Genomic DNA, 20,983 nt, shown 5'->3' with positions numbered 1-20,983 from the left:
TATCCTTAAAGCATGAAGGAACATTTTCTTAGTTCAACCACAATTTTTTTCCTCTTATTTTATGGCCTCGGAGAATGTGCACTTACCTGAAGCGACAGATTTTCTTGACAAGATAATTTTCCACTCTCTGTGGTGAGATGCCAACATACTTTTTCTACCTCATCCCTTTTCTATAAACTACTACGTTTTATCCCTTTATACAAAAGCAGGTTGCTGTTAGAATAGAGTATTAGAATAGTTAGTCTTTGTCCCACATCGGATTGTTGGAGTTATGTAACAAGTCACTAAGTAATATAAATAAAAGCTCTCTCTTGTGTTAGGGTTAATTAATACCCTATACACTTTTCTTACTCTCTCCTTCCAAACATGGTATCAGAGCCTAACCCTAATCCACCTTAGATTATATGCGTCTAAATCCACCAACCCTAACCCACCCATCATCCATCTACTGACTTCATCACCCCCGACAATTCTAAACCCAGCAAAACCCTAAACCCAGCCAACCCAGACTGCATCCAGCAACCGGCGACCCTTGCCGACCGTTACCCAACCTCCGGCGACCCTCGCCCAGCCTCCGGCGACCCTCGCCCAGCCTCCGGCGACCCTCACCAGTCTCCGGCGAACTCTCTGGTACCCTCCTGGCTGCTGATTCTGACTTCTGCTGTTAATTTCGTACTCCATTCTGCTCTTGTTTAGTTTGATCTTTACTCCACGTTGATGTAAGTTGGGTATTTCAATTGGGTATTCATGATTTGTGCATATTTCAGTTGGGTATTTCAGTTTGGGTATTACTGATGTTGTGTATTGATTATTGAAGTTTTGTTGGGTTGTTGCCTTTATTGATTTCGTTGAACACTTGGGTTGGTATGGTTTGTTGCTGTTACTGATGTCGCATGCTGTTGGGTTGGATGATTTGGGTTATTAGTTGTTAGCTGTTGATTAGTTGGCATCCAAGGTTTGATCGGTCGATTGTTTAGTAGTTTGAAGGTGCGTGGTCATGTATTGTTTGGATTGCCTCTATTTTGTACGGTACAATGTCTGCAGAGGAGACTAAGTCTGCTTCTTCTTCCGCTGTTATTGGTAGCTCTGCTCGTTCTTCTCGATTTCGGGAGAGGCTGTCTATTACCTCTACACTTTTGAATGGCAAAAAATATGTTGTTTGGGTGAGACATTGTATCATTTTTTGACAGATGACCCCCCTGCAGCGACTGCTGCCACATATGGGGCATGGGTGTCCGAGGATGCTCGGATTCGATTTGAATTATGGAATAGCATGGACGACCATATTTCTAGTACACTGGTCTTCTTACCTACAGCCAAACAAGTATGGACACAGGCTCAGGAGATGTATTCTGGTGTTAACAATCTCCATCGCACATATGATCTTCATCAGTCCTTTTCTATCTCACAGGGTGATTTATCCTTGGAGTCTTATTATGCCAAATTTCGTGGTATCTGTGAGGAGCTCAATATCTGTGAGCCTATTTCTACTGATGTTCAGCTTATGCGGCGCCAGCACGAGCGTATGCAGGTGACTCGATTCATATCTGGTGTATCATCGACTACTTATGGTCCCGTCAGTAATCAGCTTTTGGGATCTCGAGATTTACCTTCTCTTAGCGAGGTTTTTAGTCGACTTCGTCAGTCTTCTGTATCTATGCCTGTGCCACCTCCTGATCCTTCAGCATTAGCTTCCACTGTATTTGGTGGTTCTGGCTCTTCCTTTAGTCGTGGCCGTGGTCGTGGCCGTGATTCTGGGTTCAATGGTCGTGGTCGTGATTCTGGAGATAGTGGTCGTGGTTTTGTTGGTCGTGACTCTAGTTTTGGTACTCGTGGGGGTCGTATATCAGGGGGAGGTGGCCGTGGTCGCGGCCGGGATTCCAGGTTTTGTACTCATTGTCGGGGAACCAATCATACGGTGGAGTTCTGTTATGATCTCCACGGTTTCCCTCAGGCTCATCAGGTTGCTATCTCTCAGGATGCTTCTGCTGACAATGTGGTGACTATCTCTACAGAGCAGTGTTCTAAATGGCGGCCGCCGAGGCGCTTGGAGGTACCCTGCCGCCATGCCAATACCCCTTGGCGTTTGATTTGGCACCCAGGGAGGTTTGGCGGTCTTGGCGGCCGCCTAGGTGGCCTTGGCGGCCATGGCAGTCTCGGCGATTTGGCGCCCAAGGAGGTTTGGCGGTGTTTGGCGGCCGCCTTGGCGGTCTTGGCGGGCCTTGGCGGGGCTTGGCGGCATCATCGACGTCTTTGGAGGCCTTTGGCGGCCTAAAATGTATAGTATTAAACTAATGTAGATCAAGTTTTGTGGAAGTGTATGGAGGAGAAGAGTTAAAGAAAGGAGATGAACTTTTAACTCGGCATTAGGAATCTCCGATCTCGTTTATTTCTACTTATTGTCTTATTCAACTTATTTGCTAGTTGCTACTACTTAATTTCATTTGGGTTTGTACATTTAATTTTGCATTATGGTTATGTAGAACTTTGAACTTGTATTATGGATACATAAAATATAGTTTGATTGGATAATGGTTTGTTAAAAAAAAAAAAACGCCAAATTGCTTGGCGGCGCCTAGGCGGGCGCTTAGGCGGCTTGGCGCTTGGAGGTGGGTCTCCGCCCTACTAGCGCCAAGCGCCATTTAGAACATTGCTACAGAGGAGTACCAGCGCCTTATGTCATTTCAGTCTCCAACTGCAAGTTCTTCCTCCACTGCTACGCTTGCTCAGAAAGGTTCATCCGTTGGTTGTGTTGTATCTTCCTCCACTTCTACTCCTTGGGTTATTGATTTTGGTGCCTCTGATCATATGACTGGTACTTCTACTCTGTTTTCTCGTCGTCAGTCTGTTGGTAAACCATCTCATGTTACCTTAGCAGATGGTTCTACCACAGAACTTATTGGTTTCGATTCTGTTCTTATCACTTCATCTTTTACTTTGGACTCAGTGTTACATGTTCCTCGTTTTCCTTTTAACCTTATGTCTGTTAGTAAACTTACAAAGTCTTTAAATTGCTCCGTCACATTTCTTCCTCATGGTTGTGTGTTTCAGGATCTGAAGACGGGGAGGAAGATTAGTGGGGGTACTGAAAGTGGCGGCTTATATTACTTTGCCGATGACATCTATCCTGCGTCTGCTGCCCTTCGGTCATCAGTATCACCATATCAACAACATTGTCGTCTGGGTCATCCTTCTCTTTCAAATTTGCAGCGTCTAGTTCCATCATGTAGCAATATTAAGGATTTGCAATGTGAGGTCTGTGAGTTTAGTAAACACCGTCGAGTGTCCTTTTATCCTAGAATTGAGCATCGTGTGTCGCGTCCTTTTCAGTTAGTACATTCGGATATTTGGGGTCCTATTCATGTTCCCACTATAGCTGGTTTTCAGTACTATGTTATTTTTGTAAACGATTTCTCTCGTGTTACATATCTTTATCTTATGAAAACGCGATCAGAATTGTCTTCTGTTTTTAAGTCATTTTATGCCGAAATAAAGACTCAGTTTGATACCTGCATTTGTATACTTTGTTCCGATAATGCACGCGAATATTTTCATAATGCTCTCTCTCGTTTTCTTGATGATCATGGGATACTTCACCAGTCTTCTTGCGCTCGGACTCCACAACAAAATGGGGTTGCTAAACGTAAGATCAGACTCATAACTGAGGTTATGCGTGCCATGTTAATACAGTTTCAGGTTCCTAAATCTTATTGGAGTGATGCTGTTCTTACAGCCTGTTACTTGATTAACCGTATGCCTTCCACTGTTCTTGGTGGACAGATACCTCACAAAGTTTTATTTTCCGATCGTCCTCTCCACTCATTACCCCCTAGGGTTTTCGGGTGCACCTGTTATGTTCATGCGCTTGATCCTGACCGGGATAAACTTGACCCCCGGTCGATCCGGTGTCTTTCTTGGTTATTCGCGCACTCAAAAAGGGTATAAGTGTTACTCACCTTCTCTTCGTCGTCACTTTGTGTGTGCTGATGCCACCCATGCAGGTATATGTTCGTCGGCGACATGTATTAACAGCCCCACCGGTGCCTACCACTGCGCCTCCTTCGTCCCAAGATCCGGTTTACGCAAAGGTATTCGGTCTTGCACTTCTTATCCTATTGCTCGGTTTGTTTCCTATGATCATCTGTCTCCGTCTCTTCGTGCTTTTACTACTTCTGTTTCGTCCATTTCTATTCCTAACAATGTTCAGGAGGCCTTGTCTATTTCTGAGTGGCGGACAGCTATGGAGGCTGAGATGTCTGCTCTTCACGACAATGGCACTTAGGCGTTGGTTCCTCTTCCTCCAGGTAAGTCTACCGTTGGATGTCGATGGGTATTTACAGTTAAGTATAATCTAGATGGCACCGTCGAACGGTACAAGGCCCGTCTTGTGGCCAAAGGCTATACTCAGACATATGGGGTTGATTATGCAGAGACTTTCTCTCCGGTGGCCAAAATTACCTCTGTTCGAGTTCTTATTTCTATGGCTGCCAATCTTGGTTGGCCCTTATTTCAATTGGATGTCAAGAATGCGTTTCTCCATGGTGATCTACTTGAGGAGGTGTATATGGAGCAGCCTCCTGGGTTTGTTGCTCAGGGGGAGCGTTCTCAGGTGTGTCGCCTTTGCAAAGCTCTTTATGGTCTTAAGCAGTCACCTCAAGCTTGGTTTGGCAGGTTTAGTGATGTTGTGTTGCAGTTTGGTATGCGTCGCTCTCATTTTGATCATTCTGTCTTTTCTATTCAGTCCGATCGGGGAAAAGTAGTGTTGATTGTGTATGTGGATGATATCATTATTACTGGGGATGATCAGAAAGGTATTGATGAGCTAAAACACTTTCTACAACGTCAGTTTCACACCAAAGATTTAGGTAAACTGCGATATTTCTTGGGTATTGAGGTAGCAAGATCGAAGGAGGGGATTAGTCTATCCCAAAGAAAGTATACGCTAGATATTCTAGAGGAAACTGGTTTATTGGGAGCAAAACCTGTGGAGACTCCTATGGATCCAAACGTCAAATTGTGTGTCGATCAGGGGGAGATATTTCCTCATCCAGACCGTTATCGTCGCTTAGTTGGCAAATTGAATTATCTCACCAATACACGGCCTGATATCTCATTTGCTGTCAGTATGATATGTCAGTTTATGTCAGCCCCTCGTCTTCCCCATTGGGAAGCTTGTCTTTGTGTTGTGAAGTATCTCAAGGCTAATCCTGGACGTGGTCTATTCTATCGTTCAAATGGTCATTTGCGTGTTGAGGCCTTTACTGATGCTGATCGGGCAGGATCACCATCTGATAGAAGGTCAACAACTGGATACTGTACTTTTGTTGGTGGAAATCTAGTTACCTAGAAGAGCAAGAAACAAACTATTGTTGCTCGGTCCAGTGCTGAAGCAGAATATCGTGCCATGGCTCATACTACGTGCGAGATTGTATGGTTGAGAGCTTTGCTCAAGGAGTTGGGATTTGGCGTACAGTTACCTATTCCTATGTATTGTGATAATCAGGCAGCAATACACATCGCTTCGAATCCGGTATTTCATGAGAGAACCAAACATATCAAAGTAGATTGTCATATTGTTCGGGAGAAGATAGATAGTGGCGTGTTGGCTACCCCTTTTGTATCTACAGGAGCTCAGTTGACAGATATCTTCACCAAACCGTTATTTAAACCACGTTTAGAGTTATTATGTAACAAACTGGGGTTCTGTGATATTTATTCTCCAGCTTGAGGGGGAGTGTTAGAATAGAGTATTAGAATAGTTAGTCTTTGTCCCACATCGGATAGTTGGAGTTATGTAACAAGTCACTAAGTAATATAAATAAAAGCTCTCTCTTGTGTTAGGGTTAATTAATACCCTATACACTTTTCTTACTCTCTCCTTCCAAACAACAGTTGCTTTCTCTCTATTTGGGGTCTGTAGGTTGTTATTGACTTAGCATACGAAGATCCTTTTTCCCCTCGCTACAAGGTTTTGCTTTGACTTTCCTGATGGAATCGTCCATTATCTAGCAAGAAAATTTGTCAGTGTCGTGGTCAAATAAAAGACTAAATGACTTCCTGGCAGATTTTCCTAAGATATGTCTAATTTATCTTGATAGCCTTCTATATATCCTTTTTGTAACACCATATGTTAATTCTGCATGAGTGTGATACCTGAAAAGTCTTCCCTGTGCTATGTTGTTGAGTGCCAAGTCTTGCTTTCGGTACTTCATTACTAATGTGGCGGTTTCGTAACGTGTTTGAAAGGATACCTGTGGGCAGACGCCCCGGAAAATTTTTATTTTGAAAAATTTGGGTGCGGCCCTTTTTGGAAAAAAAGCGCGGCGAAACGCTTCGATTCAGAGTCACCACTCGGGTTTTAGCGGTGAAAACACCCAAGGAACCGAACTCGAAAACGTTTGCTACATTCGTTTGATTTTTGAAAAGGCGTAGACTGGTCCGTCGTCACCTTCGATATCTGAGGTTCGGAAGCCAGGTTACGAGAGGGGAAGGATTTTATGGCACCCCTTTCACCCAATTCGGAGATCGGTCTCTACTCAGGCATTTCGTAAAACGTTTGCATTTTTCTCTCATTAATCATTTTTAGCCAGTTAGGGAGGGGGAGTAGTTAATGGGGATTAAAACTGTAATAAGTTGCAATTATGTGATAAAATGTTTATAGATGATTTGCTTGCAATAATAAACAGATTGAGAACAAGCACCGAGAGCAGTTTGTGTAAGGTGGAGTATGCTGCTCTGAAGGGATGTGAGTAGGTATCGCACCAATATGCACCGGCCAGGCCACTGCATACTAACGCAACCTGCGCACGCCACCTCATCACTAGCATACTCCACTTACCATGAACTCACAGTCTTTGTTTGCAACCCTCTGGGCTCTGGAATGGACCAGCGCACACCCAGGACAAACCACGCAGTCAATATATAAGCGGTTATATAATTACAGATAGATGAAATAGCTTTAAGCCATGAAAATAAACGAAACACCCCATAAACAGTGTGGGAACATAAAAAAGGCCAAGACTAAGTTAAGATGCAAGGGCCAGCCACTGGATCTTGGCATAACTGCCGTACGCCACTAGTATGAGACCGTACGCCAGTTATACCCCTTACCCAGTGCTTGGCTTTGCATCATCTGGGCTCTGGAACATGACCAGAACGCATCCCAGAGGCTTTCTAAAACAGATATGAACAAATATTGAATGCTACAACTAAACAGTTCTAAATACAGAAAGCAGTAAACTAGTTTTTGGCATGCAATAAGGTGATGAATAGACAGGAAATAAAGCATAAAACAAAGATCTGGATCTCATTTCACAACTGGAGTACGCCAGTTCCGGAGGGCTCGGAACTGGAGTACGCCAGTTATTAACTGGAGTACGCCGGTTCCAGACAGATCAAATTTAAAACCGTACGTACTGTCACAGACCGGCATACGCGGGCTTATGACCGGCGCACGCCGATTCTAGTCAGAAACGATTTTTTTTTGTTTTTGAAACCTTGACAGCTTTAGGGCAAGGACTGGTATTGATTACCAGCCTTGATCCTGTCAGCTCCCCTCAGGGATCAAAACAGAGAAATATACCCAAGTGGTATACCTTTTGTTTAGAGCTTGATGGAATGTTTGAGCTTTGAATGAATGGATTGATTGGATGATGCTTGGAGGATGGTTGTGTGGATGTTTGACTGTAAGAAGTGTATGGAGGGGTCTCTTGTTTACTCTTTCAATGGATGAAAGAAGAGCAAGCAAGAAAACCAAGAGAAAGAAATAGACTTGGAGCTTGAAACTTGGAGAACCAACCCTTTTGAAAGACTAATGGAGGGGGTATATATAGGGGGAAAGGGGTTAAGGCCAGTCAAAGGGACTGGAGCCTTAGCCCTTAAGCCTTCCTTCTCATTGGATGAGAGGACAAGGTGATGGGATAGGTGTAAGAAATGTCCCCCGGCGGAGAATGCTTTTTCAATAGATTGGAAGGTTCCCAAGTGCTGTAAACCCCTACCCATGGCTTCTGCATGCTTAAAAACACAAGTTTGACCGGCGTACGCCAGTAGATAACTGGCATACGCCAGTTCAAGTCTGGTCAACGGTCAAAGTTGACCGATGACTGACACGTGGTAGAAAACCAGCGCACGCCAGCACAATATTGGCGTAAGAAAGTAGGGTTTTGTTGAGGCCTTTTGGTTCTGGTTTAGAGAGTTCGAAAGGGATTTGAAAGGGTTTTTGGAATGCTCAAAGCTCAAACACACTAACATTTCCGGGGTGTTCTTGATCCGTTTCATCATTGGGGAATCAAATACCGTAAGTAAACTAATCTAGAAAGTCCAAAATAGGGTGTCTACAATACCCACTTACCAGTGATAGCAGTGTTCTTTCCTATCTATGAGGTTGAGGTCCCTAATATAGTGTGAAAATTTACCTAGAACTTTATTGTCAAAGATTTCTAACTGGAACTTCGCTTGTTATGATCAATTGCTGGTGTCCCAATCTTCTCAAATGTTTTTTAGTTTGTGTCCATTTCCTTTTATTCACTGTTAGATATGCATGAAGTCATGAACCTTATCCCCCTACCTTCTGTTGTTCTTAAGAAGAAACGATTCCTTTTATTCGCGGTTAGATATGCATGAAGTCATGAATCTTATCCCCCTACCTTCTGTTGTTCTTAAGGACACCATGACAAGAGAAGCTCAGTTGAGCACACTTTGCTAAACTCATGGCAACAACCCATCAGCCATTGCTAGACCGTACTCCCAAAAGAAAAACCTCTTTGTGGTCTCTCTCTGTAGCTGCCATCATAGGCTCAATCACTCTTGTTACAACAAGGCTAACCACTATTTGAAAGCTAAAACTGATCAATACCCTCTGGCTTAATGGCCCCTACATGGCCAAGTTGTTCCAAAAGTGTTTAAGCAGTAAAAGAAGAAATCTATGGGCAAGTCTTGTGACTATTCAAATCCACCATTTGCAGGGGCCTTGGGATCTCTCAAAAACTAATTTAATGTTTGTCGTATACTCATAATTATGTCAGCATTATATGGCTGACTATATTAGTTTTTCATTAACAAGATCGTTTCAAATCTTTTGGTTATTTCTACAGAAGACTAACCCTACTACTACTTTTAGAAGGGGGTCATGAGCAGAAGAGGGAATCATATTGTAAAAACGCATTTCGCACATGCTTTTGGGTTTTTAAAATGTTGTTGGTGTCATTATTGTGATAAAGTACGCAAACCAAGTTGTGTTTATCCATTGATTGGTTTCTTGTTATATTCAATGTGGAAAAAACAAAGCTACTTGACCAGTGAGCCTCGTAAGAGTTATCATAAACAAATACAGATTGTTCAATTTGAGCTGCTAGTGTTTGACGGTGGCCTCGTAAGTCATCCACATCGGTTAATTGATTCTTTGTCTGAATTATGTTTCCATCAAGCTGACTGATAAAGCATTGGAGGGTCTTTTTGGTTTCATTTATGTTACAGTAGATGTATTCTTCCCCTGCTATGTGAAGTTCAGATGAACCTTTTGGCTAACCAAGTGCACACTTGGTTCATGTCATTACTAGAGTGTTGTTGGCCTCACCATATTCTGGTCAAATGGAATATGCATATGTTTTGTGAACTTCCAATATATTATACATACTCACTTTTGCGCAACAATTTTGCATTATCGAAAAGAAGAAGAAACCCATGGGAAAGTCTCGTGACACTAGAAATGCATATGGTGCACCAATTACAGTGTCACTAGCATCTCTTAAAAACTAATGGTAATGTTTGTCCTATGCTCATGATTATGTCGGTGTCACATGGCTTCCCATTCTAGTTTTCCTTAACCAAGGGTCCAAGATCATTTCAGATATATTGGTCGTTTATACATGGACCTACTAAACCTACTACCTTTGAAGATTGAGAAGAAGAAATCATATTGTAAATGCACATTTCACATGCTGTTGCATTTTAAAATGCTTAGTTGTCATTATCTAGTGTTAAAAAATGGAAAGCAAGTTGGTGGATATCCAGTGATGCATTTCTTGATATACTCATTATGGAAAAAAAAAAAAAAAATGCTACCTGATCAGTGAGCCTCATCATAGTTATCATAAACAACTACAGACATTCCAACTTGTCTGCTTGGGGTTGATGGTGGCCTCGTACCCAATGGTTTCTTGACCCTTTGTCTGAGTTATGTTTTCATCAATTTGCATTGTTAAGGATTAGTGAATCTTTTTAAGTTTCACCTCTGTTACAATAGATGTATTCTTCACATGGTATGTGACCTTCAGATTAACCTTTTGGCTAACTGACAGATTCAAATCTGGTATAGTGCAACCTCACCCAGGATGATATTAAGTTGCACATGCGGTAATCTCCTATACAAATATATGTTCGTTTTCTCTGCACAAAAGATGATACAACACGTGAATCCTACAAGTTTATATATCTGTACACCAATTAATTTTGTATTGAATCCTGTCAACATTGCCTGTATTATAAATTTTAAAATACTTTATTTTATGTAGCTCTTGACTCTTGCTTAGTCTCCTGCAGTTTATTTAAGGGCACCATGACAAGAGAAGCTCAGTTGAGCACACTTTGCTAAAATCATGGCAACAACCCATCAGCCTTTGCTAGACCGTACTCCCAAAAGAAAAACCTCTCTATGGAAAGCTTTCGGTCTTTCTCTCTGTGTAGCTGCCATCATAGGCTCAATTACTCTAGCTACAACAAGGCTAACCAATCCCACATCTTACAATCCTTCTCTATCAGCCCACATCTGCGATCCAGCCCTCGATCGGGTATCATGCTGGGCCATGGTATCAGAAGTTGCATCAGGCAATATGATGCAAATGAACAGTGTAGATTTACTGCAGATGTTCCTGAAAAATTCCACATCACTCATATGGGATGCAATAGAGATGGCCAGCAATATCAACCGTCGGATTAATGACCCGAAAGAGCAAGCGGCTATAGCAGATTGCCTAGAGTTGATGGACCTTTCTGTTGACAGGGTCATGGACTCTGTAGTAGCTCTTGGGAAGCGAACAGCTCGTTTCCATTCGAATGCCCATTCCTGGCTCAGCAGTGTACTCACCAACCACGTAACATGTTTGGATGGGCTGTATGGCCCGGCCCGGCCCATGATGAAGGCTAAGCTGAATGACTTGATAGCAAGAGCAAGAGCCTCTCTAGCCATGGTAGTGGCAATATCACCTCCACTGGCGGATGAGTTGGTACAGCCACTTAATGGGAGGTTTCCGCAGTGGGTCACAAGCAGGGACCGGAAGCTGTTGGGGGCTCCAGCTAAGAACATCGCATACAATGTGGTGGTGGCTGCGGATGGGTCTGGGAACTACAAGACTGTCAGTGCAGCAGTAGCCTCTGCACCAAACAAAGGGAAGACCCGCTATGTTATCTACGTGAAGGCGGGAACGTACAAAGAAAATGTTCAGATTGCAAGCGGTAAGACAAATTTGATGCTTGTTGGTGATGGCATGGGTTCGACGATTATCACTGGTAGCTTGAATGTTGTGGATGGCTCGACAACCTTCAATTCTGCAACAGTTGGTAAAGATCTTTCTCATTAGATAAAACGTTTATATATGTACTCATGTATGCTGGTGTATGTATCTATATGCGTTCAAACATTGTTTTCCAATTGCATTTTACTGAAGGGAGAAGGAAATATGAGTATTCAACAACAACAGAACCCATGTAACTAATGAGAACTTTAGGGGTTTTGTGTACTTATGGGTATATGTATTGTATGCAAGTTTTGGGAAGAGAGACAAGACCGAGCCTCGAACGTGAGGTATTTCTACTCTGTCATACTTGAAGTTTTTCCATGAAGGTTATCATGTAAAATGGTCTGAGCCAGCCTGGTAAGGCCCTGTTTTCTGTTGGTCTCGTATAGGCTCTAGTTGAACATGCTTGGCTCTAGACAAATTCCAAGCGAAGCAAGCTGGCCAAATTCGTTAACTGTCCCTGCCTCGGGCCTACCTGAAGCTCAGGCTGCGATCGCTGGTCCCATATTTTATTTATTTGTTATTCTTTTTAAAGTTAGATGCCTTCATACAGTTGAGGTTAATGTATGTAGGACCTCTCATCATATTTAGTACTCCAGTACTCCTTGACCCAAAATATTGGATCTGCGTTAAACAATCTCAGCAATTTGAAGTGGAAATGTTGATTGTTGCTCCTTGATGTTGCGTGGCTTCTGGGAAAGGATGTTGTTCACAAAAAAACTGTTAGGATTCTTTGCTCTACTAGTGCTTATATGTTCACAATTTCATAAACTTGCGCACTTTTCTTCGTCCTCTCAAGACCTCAATATTAAATCGACTTGGATACGGGTATCAGGGAAGTCAGACTACTTCAATTCTGTCTTAAACGCACGAGGACAGATCATTCTAGGATATATGGTGTTTAAAATGCGTCATATGGAATTTCAAGCATAATATATGAGTTTTATGCACAGTTCATGGTAAAGTTTAACTACGATAATTACTATGCTTGTTTCCAAGGTAAATGTCCAACAAAGATTGTCGGACAAGAAGCCCGTAGTCATCTAAATGTCGTGTGTCCGACACAGTATTTGATATATGTAGAAGTTTGTATAACATGGAGTCCTCACTGAACTGATTATCTTCGTATTGTACAAGGCACACAAGTTCTGTTTTTCTTTAGATGAACTAACTTCCCAAGAAATTTAAACCACTACTGAGAAACCTTTTTTTACAAAACAATGTAGCTGTTGTTGCCGATGGATTCATAGCCCAAGACATCTGGTTCCAGAACACTGCCGGGCCGCAAAAGCATCAAGCAGTGGCATTACGAGTCGGATCTGATCAATCGGTCATAAATCGTTGCCGTATTGATGCCTACCAGGACACTCTGTATACAATCAGCAACAGGCAATTCTACAGAGACTGCTATATTATTGGCACGGTAGACTTCATATTCGGCAATGCAGCTGTAGTATTTCAAAATTGCCAAATTGTGTCCAGAAGGCCAATGAGCGGACAATTCAACACTGTAACGGCCCAAGGCCGAACCGACCCGAATGAAAACACAGGAACTTCAATCCAAAGCTGCAATATAACGGCGAGCTCCGACTTGCAGCCTGTGGTAGGGACCATAAAGTCATATTTGGGCCGCCCATGGAAAGAGTATGCGGTGACTGTTGTCATGCAGTCTTACATTGGTAGCCTTATCGATCCAACAGGTTGGGCACCGTGGAGTGGAGATTTCGCTTTGCGCACATTGTATTACGGTGAGTACATGAACAATGGGCCTGGGGCGGGAACTAGTAAGCGGGTTAATTGGGGGGGTTATCATGTCATTACCAGTGCGGCTGTAGCTGCGAAATATACTGTGGCTCTGTTGATACAAGGAGGGTCATGGTTGCAATCCACCGGGGTAACCTATACTGAAGGTCTGTGAATTAGTCCATCCATCTTTATTTTGTTCGCTGGTCTTCTCTCATCTACTGTGGTTCTTGGAGAGTCCGTCGTGGTCTATGCTACCTCTGAATAATTTGTACGATTAGCTCGCCCCCTGTTTGGGTACTCGTACTCCTCTATGTTCTCTTCTTGTGTCATGCAGTCCTTGCGTTTGTTCAATGAAATAAATCGGATGATTTGTTAGGGGGAGTGTAGAACGTTTCTTCTCGTGTTTTTCGTTTTCCTTTTGTTTTTTGGTTCCTTGGCATGAGGTGGTTATGACGAGCTTTGTTCTTGATTAGTTGCCGTTTGCAGCAATGGTGCATGGAAAATGGCCTGGGTGATTTCATTTTCTTCTGCTGATAGTATTTGCTAAGAACTGAAAACAGTATAGAAGGGGAAAAGGGGGAAAGATGTTCACAATACTCCTAGTTTTTAGGGAGTTAGTGGTGTATTATAAGCAAATAAGACGTCAAACCAAACAACCAAACGGTCCGTTTGTTCTATATCTCAATTCGAATTTGAGCTTTTGCTCTCGAAGTTAATCAACCGGATCCATAAACGCTCTGTAATTTGGTTGGAAGGATTCAAACTAAATCTAGTAAGAACGAAGGGAAATATGGAGGTGACAAAACACAGAATCATGTTTTTAATTTTATTTTTTCTCAAAAAATGAAAATCAGGAACGATGATAGTTAGATTTCATGGTATATAACTGGAAGTCATCAAAATCTGTTACTTTTGAAGGCAAAAATATTGCGGCAGGGATATTTTGGTTGTCGCACTTCAAATTCTTTTGGGAGTTTATAAATGCAACTGCGAATTTACTGCATACGATCCGTTTTTTAAGTAAGAAATATTTGGACAAAAATGCCCTTAATAGAATTGACAAAAATGCCCTTAAATGTAGTACATATAACCACATTCATACACCACACCATTACAATACAACCCACTCCTCCCTCCTATTCCATCCATTATCTTTTTGCATTCCTCCCTTCCACCATAGCTCCCTTCCACCATAGCTGAAACTTTGGAAAACCAGGAGCTCCCACCATTGACCTAGCCCACCTTCCACCTTCTAAATCTCACCTCCCAACTCTCAATGAAAATCTCAATTTCTTCCTCTCCCTCCTTGCTAGAGAATAAGTATTTGACCCAACAAATAAAAGCAATATGCAACCAACATGGTAGTTGAGAAAGAAAAGGTAGCCACGGATGTTGTAGCTTTGGAGCCAAAATCGCAGCAAAAGCAAAGCTCCTCCAATTTATGTTTCTCTATCCCAACATTATCAGATTCTAGAGCTTGATTATATTTAAAAATTTCAAACTCTAGAATCTGAAATTTTTAGAAAATATCATATTCTAGAATCCGAAATTTATAGTGAATATCAAATTGTAGAATCCGAAAAATATACCGTCGGGACATGTTCAAAATATGATATTTTCTAAAAATTTATGATATTGTCGTCAATTTTCAAACTCTAGAGTTTGGAATTTTGGCATAATTTCAAGTTTTAGAATCTAACAATGTCGGGCCAAAACCCGGTTAAAAATGGAGGAGTGATTATTGTCTACAATTTTTGAACTCTAGAGATTGAAATTTTGGCAGAATTCCGAGTTTTAGAATATGATATTGTCGTCAATTTTCAAACTCTAGAGCTTGAAATTTTGGCATAATTTCAAGTTTTAGAATCTGACAATGTCGGAACAGAACAAGGTTAAAAATGGAGGAGTGATGAGTTAACTCTTGCTATGATTTCAGCTCCGAAACTACAACATCCATGGCTACCTCTTCCAAACTTCCATTTCCATTGCACAGCCTAAATTGCTTCACTAGTTTACACACTCTTCTAGCACTAACACACAAGAAGGAACATGTTCAATAGGCTGGTGGTGGTGTGGCGTGGTGGTGGACGCTACTTGTGCTGGTGGTCTGAGGAAGAGAAGAATTGAATAAAGGAGACGAAGATGAAGAAATTGACAATGGGAGAGAGAGAGAAGGGTCGAAGGGGGCCGGGGGGAACGGTTGAAGTTCAATTTTTTGGGAAAAAATTAGGTAGGGAAGGGTAATTTGGGAAGATCATGGGTATTTTTTAGGTTGTATGTAGTAAATTGTTATAAAATTTGGATGTTTCATTTAGTAGACGTTATATGCAGTAAATTCGCAGTTGCATTTATAAACTCCCATTCTTTTCCTCTTTCAATTGATTCCTATGCATAACTAAACATAGGAATAAGAATGATCATTCCAATCTGGCATTCCATTCGGGTCTCAACTGGACTTGATTCCAACGTCATTCCATTGAATTAAACAAAGCCAAAGAAGTGAAGTATCATACTTGCACTCATTTTGCATAAAATTTACAGATTTTTTCATAGTTTCATACACTGTTGTGCTAGCTAGACTGTTCTCATTTTGAATAGAATCTACACTCGACCTCAAATTCCACTATGGGGGGAAACTTTGGCCAAGCAAATGAGAATTGAATCCCTCCATCTCCATTCATTGGATCTGCACTCCCCCTTCTGCTTTACCTCTCTCTCTGGAAGTAGACCTTGCACTGTCTGGAACCTTTTAGTTAATTTTTTTTTTCCCTTTGTTTCCTTTTGGTCTCTTCTTGTTTTTGTACGTGTCTCTTGATTACTGAAAGGAAATTAAAAGGCAATTGCCTTGAAATGGCATTGATATGCTGTTGTTCTCCTCACAAATTCTTATAGTATTTTGGTGCTTAACTCGGTATCTTTACCCCTTACCTTTCAACTGATCCAATTGAAGTATCCGGCTGTCCTAGACTCAAGAACTCTTTCGTACGCAAGGCATATGCCCTCCAGCCATAATCCTAAAGTTGGTGAGAAAGCGATGTGATTTTGTTCTATTTTGCATCGGTGATCATTAATTGTTTGGGGAGTAGTTTTTAGGAATTTTCAGGGTATTCAAATTCTTCCGTCTTCAGTCCTCGAGAAAATTAGGTTCGATGTTAGAGCTATGGGGTCCCGATTTGCAAAGGTTAAACCCACCCCCGTAAACTTGGCAATTGGCATTGTGCCACTCTTGGCAAATTACTCCCAAGTCTGCTGTTGCTGTTTCAACCTAGTTTTTAGCCTTTTTCTTGATGCTTTTGCTGTGTATATATAAGGTATGCCTTCTTGTTCTTTGTATTTGCTTGTTCTTTCCCTAACCTTAAACATGCTTACAAGTCGAAGTAATCTGATAAACTTAAATAAGAGAATAAAGTAAAACCGAATTGGACAAATGGCCACATGGGATGCATACACCATTTACAGTGTCCCTACCATCTCTCAGAAAACTCATGTAATTAGGTAATGTTGGTCATATAGTCATGATTATGTCGGCGTTAATTATTTCATACCATCTTAGTTTTTAGTTAACGAAGATTGTTTCAAATCTTTTGGCCATTTACACATGAAGACTGATCAATTAACCTACTGCTTTTGGCCTTTAAAACACTGCAGTTGTCGTTATATAGTGTTAAAAAAAATATGCAAAGCAAGTTGGTGTTTATCCAGTGATGCATTTCTTGTAAAATATTCCTTATTCTATTTGGCACTTGAGTCTTGACTCTCGCTTAATCTCCTTGCAGCATATTTAAGTACACCATGAGAAGAGAAGAGAAGCTCAGTTGAGCACACTTTGCTAACATCATGGCAACCCCCCATCAGCCTTTGCTAGACGGTAATCCCAAAAGAAAAACCTCCCTGTGGAAATCTTTCTGTCTTTTTCTCTCTGCAGCTGCAATCGTAGGCTCAATTACTCTAGTTACAACAAGGCTAAGCAATCCCAAATCTTATAATCCTCCTCTATCAGCCCAGATTTGCGATCCAGCCCTCGACCGGGTCTCATGCTGGGCCATGGTATCAGAAGTTGCATCAGGGAATACGATGCAAATGAAAAGCGTAGATTTACTGCAGATGTTCCTGGAAAAATCCACATCACACATACAGGACGCAATGGAGATGGCGAGCAGTGTCAGCCGTCGGATTAATGACCCGAAAGAGCAAGCGGCTATAGCAGATTGCCTAGAGTTGATGGATCTTTCCGTTGACAGGGTGATGGGCTCTAAACTAGCTCTTGGGAAGCGAACAGCCCATTTCCACTCGGATGCCCATTCCTGGCTCAGCAGTGTACTCACCAACCACGTAACGTGTTTGGACGGGCTGAATGGCCCAGCCCGGCCCATGATGGAGCCTAAGCTGAAAGACTTGATGGCAAGAGCAAGAGCCTCTCTAGCCATGGTAGTAGCAGTGACACCTCCACCGGCTGATGAGGTGGTACAACCACTTAATGGGAAGTTTCCACGGTGGGTCACAAGCAGGGACCGAAAGCTGTTGGAGGCTCCGGCTAGGGACATCGTGTCTAATGTGGTGGTGGCCACGGATGGGAGTGGGAACTATACATCTGTCGGTGACGCGGTGGCCTCTGCACCGAACAAGGGGAAGACTCGCTATGTTATCTACGTGAAGGCGGGAACATACAATGAAACTGTTCGGATAGCAAAGGCCAAGACGAATTTGATGCTCGTTGGTGATGGCATGAATTTGACGATTATCACCGGTAGCTTGAATGTTGTGGATGGCTCAACAACCTTCAATTCTGCAACAGTTGGTAAAGATCTACCTAATATGCATACACACATACATACATATATTATACGTACATGTCCATGTATGATTGTTTATATAGGCACTGGTTCAAACATTGTTTTTCAATTGCGTTTTACTGAAGGGAAAAAAAGTATCCTCAAAACGGAAGAAAATAGATTGCGACCTTTAACCGAATTTGAATTTAGGGTTTTTATTGTACTTATAGGAATATGTATTGATGCAAGTTTTGGGGAAGAGAGACAAGACCGAGCCTCGAACCTGGAAACGTGAGTGCAGCCATAGGCAAGTTTTTGGCACTGCATATTTAGTACTCCTTGGGGAAAACTTGTAAAAAGATTGTGGTGGCCTAAAAGAAGAAAATGAGTCACCTACACCATTGTTTTCACTTGACCAGAAAGAATGGATCTGGCTTTGTGGTTGGCTAGTGGCCTATTCCCTAGTATTCCAAATCCTACCCAATGCACACTCTCAACAGTTCAAAGTTGTAATGTAAATTGCTGCTCCTCGATGTTGGCCCAGTGGCCACTGAGGAAAGGATGTCATTCATACAAGTATTTGTTAGGATTCTTTGCTCATAGTGCATAGATGTTCACATACTTATATGTTATTCTTCTTACACTGTGAACGCCTTAATGTTAAATCGACTCAGATACTGGTGTCAAGTTCAGATATGTGTCTGGAAGTCGGATTCCTTCTATTATGTCTTAAGAACACGGGGACAGACTGAAATATTCAAGAGCAAATCATTGTAGGATAAATGTGTTTAAAATGTGTCATATGGCATTTCAAGCATAATATAGGAGTTCTATGCATAATTATGGTAAATTTAAGTCCTCGTGCAGTATATGTTTGCAAGTTAAATATCCAACAAAGAGTGTCGGACACAGAGCCCGCAGTATCATCTGAGTTTGGTGTGTCTGACACGAGTACTTGATATGTATAGAAGAAGCCTATATAACATGGAGTCCTCACAGAACTAATTATCTTGGTTTTGTACAAGGCACACAATTCTTGTGTTTCTTTAGATGAACTAACTTCCCGAGAAATTTAAACTACTCCTGAGAAACCTTTTTTTACGAAACAATGTAGCTGTTGTTGCCGATGGATTCATAGCCCAAGACATCTGGTTCCAGAACACCGCCGGGCCGCAGAAGCATCAAGCAGTGGCATTACGAGTCGGATCTGATCAATCGGTCATAAATCGTTGCCTCATCGATGCCTACCAGGACACTCTGTATACAATCAGCAACAGGCAATTCTACAGAGACTGCTATATTATTGGCACCGTAGACTTCATATTCGGCAATGCAGCCGTAGTATTTCAAAACTGCCAAATTGTGTCCAGAAGGCCAATGAGCGGACAATTCAACACTGTAACGGCCCAAGGCCGAACCGACCCGAACGAAAACACCGGAACTTCAATCCAAAGCTGCAATATAACGGCGAGCTCTGACTTGCAGCCTGTGATAGGGACCATAAAGTCATATTTGGGCCGACCGTGGAAAGAGTATGCCGTGACTGTTGTCATGCAGTCTTACATTGGCAGCCTTATCGATCCAACAGGATGGGCGCCGTGGAGTGGGGATTTCGCTTTGAGCACATTGTACTACGGCGAGTACATGAACAATGGGGCCGGGGCAGGAACTAGTGATCGGGTCGCGTGGGAGGGTTATCATGTCATTACCGATGCTGCTGTAGCTGCGAACTATACTGTGGCTCAGCTGATACAAGGAGGGTCATGGTTGCAGTCCACTGGGGTAACCTATACTGAAGGCCTGTGAATTAGTCCATCCCTCTTTATCTACGGTGGCTTGTCTCTCGTGGTCTACGCTACATCCCAATAATTTGTAGGATCAGTTTGCAACATGTTTTGGTATTGTTGCTCCCTCAATGTTCTCTTATTGTGTCATGCTGTCATTTCCCTTTGTGCAATGAAATAAATCGGACGTTTTGCTACGGAGGCGCAAATGATCTTTCTTCTCTCTGGTTTTCTGTTTTCCTTTTCTGGCTTCTGAGGCATAAGTTGGTTCTTTTTCTTCTGCTGATACTTCTTGCTAAGAACTAAGAACAGTACCAAAAAGGGGGGGAAAAAGAAGTTAGTTTGCAATACTAGTTTATGAAGCTGGTGGGGGTGCTGTGTAAGCCAATAAGACGCGAAACCAAACGAGTACTCTGATTGTTGTATTCTCAAATTAAAATTTGAGCTTTTGACTCAAAGCTAATCAACTGGATTCATGAATGCTCTGTAATTTGGTTGGCTTTGCACGGATTAAGGATTCAAACTAAAAGTTGTAAGAAACACTAATTCTTATCATCTTTATCCCATCTTTTATATCTCACTCTGACCAAACACAGTACAACTAATTCCAGTATTCATGTAATCATATCTATTATATCGTAAGCCCCACTTGTCCCATATATCTCCATCCTTAATTCCATATTATTTAGTCCTTCCTAAAAATAATCTGACAATCAAACGTGCCTTATGAGTATAGAGAAACTATTTTGTAGATAGAGACTATGAGAAAATTTCAGTATTTCGTCACCAAATGGTTCCTTTTGGTGATGAAATTTCTATTTCCTCGCCAAATGCAAGACTAATTACTTTTAAAATTTTGAAAATTTCAATATATTTTAAATAAATAATACATATCGATATATATTGTACATAGATTACTTCAAAAAAAAATTCAAACAATAATATATATTAAATTTGCAGTATAATCAATGAAATGATAAGTGGCGCAGTGGTGGGAGTGGTAGTTTAGAAACTGAATATCCCAAGTTCAAGTTAGAGCAATAGCAAACATGTTTAATAGGCAACCCGACGGAAAATTGCCGGGCTGCACCCGCGCAGTTCAATAGGCAACCCGACGGAAGCAGCCTGCCGCCTCTACATGGTGGTGTCACATTGCAATAATATTGCA

At 41.9% G+C, this 20,983-nt stretch overlaps 2 protein-coding genes and 1 long non-coding RNA gene across 3 annotated transcripts; 2 read left to right on the top strand and 1 right to left on the bottom strand.

The window, feature by feature from the left end:
• Window positions 1–5,897: 5,897 nt before the first annotated feature.
• LOC131314677 (uncharacterized) lies at window positions 5,898–10,068 on the bottom strand. The gene is made up of 3 exons (XR_009196469.1): window positions 8,646–10,068; window positions 8,343–8,566; window positions 5,898–6,251 (listed from the first exon to the last, which is right to left on the bottom strand). It is a non-coding gene; the product is annotated as an uncharacterized LOC131314677 (long non-coding RNA).
• A 196-nt stretch (window positions 10,069–10,264) lies between these two features.
• On the top strand, window positions 10,265–13,634 carry LOC131314676 (pectinesterase-like). Its single transcript, XM_058343495.1, has 3 exons — window positions 10,265–10,353; window positions 10,540–11,556; window positions 12,740–13,634. Exons 2-3 carry the CDS (start codon window positions 10,596–10,598, stop codon window positions 13,429–13,431), a joined length of 1,653 nt encoding a protein of 550 aa, XP_058199478.1. The 5' UTR covers window positions 10,265–10,353; window positions 10,540–10,595; the 3' UTR covers window positions 13,432–13,634.
• Window positions 13,635–16,850: 3,216 nt separating this feature from the next.
• LOC131314675 (pectinesterase-like) lies at window positions 16,851–20,012 on the top strand. The gene is made up of 2 exons (XM_058343494.1): window positions 16,851–18,057; window positions 19,146–20,012. Exons 1-2 carry the CDS (start codon window positions 17,097–17,099, stop codon window positions 19,835–19,837), a joined length of 1,653 nt encoding a protein of 550 aa, XP_058199477.1. The 5' UTR covers window positions 16,851–17,096; the 3' UTR covers window positions 19,838–20,012.
• The last annotated feature ends 971 nt before the right edge of the window (window positions 20,013–20,983 follow it).

Source organism: Rhododendron vialii, chromosome 13a, assembly GCF_030253575.1.
Source record: "Rhododendron vialii isolate Sample 1 chromosome 13a, ASM3025357v1".
Taxonomy (NCBI): domain Eukaryota; kingdom Viridiplantae; phylum Streptophyta; class Magnoliopsida; order Ericales; family Ericaceae; genus Rhododendron; species Rhododendron vialii.
Note: the sequence above shows the minus strand (reverse complement) of the source record. Positions and strands in the feature narration are given on the sequence as shown.

Excerpts from the sequence above, each read along its gene's own strand:
- LOC131314676 (XM_058343495.1), top strand. The coding sequence starts at position 10,596 with ATGGCAACAACCCATCAGCCTTTGCTAGACCGTACTCCCAAAAGAAAA. Across the intron at positions 11,557-12,739 it reads CTTCAATTCTGCAACAGTTG|CTGTTGTTGCCGATGGATTC; the intron begins GTAAAGATCTTT and ends AAAACAATGTAG.
- LOC131314675 (XM_058343494.1), top strand. The coding sequence starts at position 17,097 with ATGGCAACCCCCCATCAGCCTTTGCTAGACGGTAATCCCAAAAGAAAA. Across the intron at positions 18,058-19,145 it reads CTTCAATTCTGCAACAGTTG|CTGTTGTTGCCGATGGATTC; the intron begins GTAAAGATCTAC and ends GAAACAATGTAG.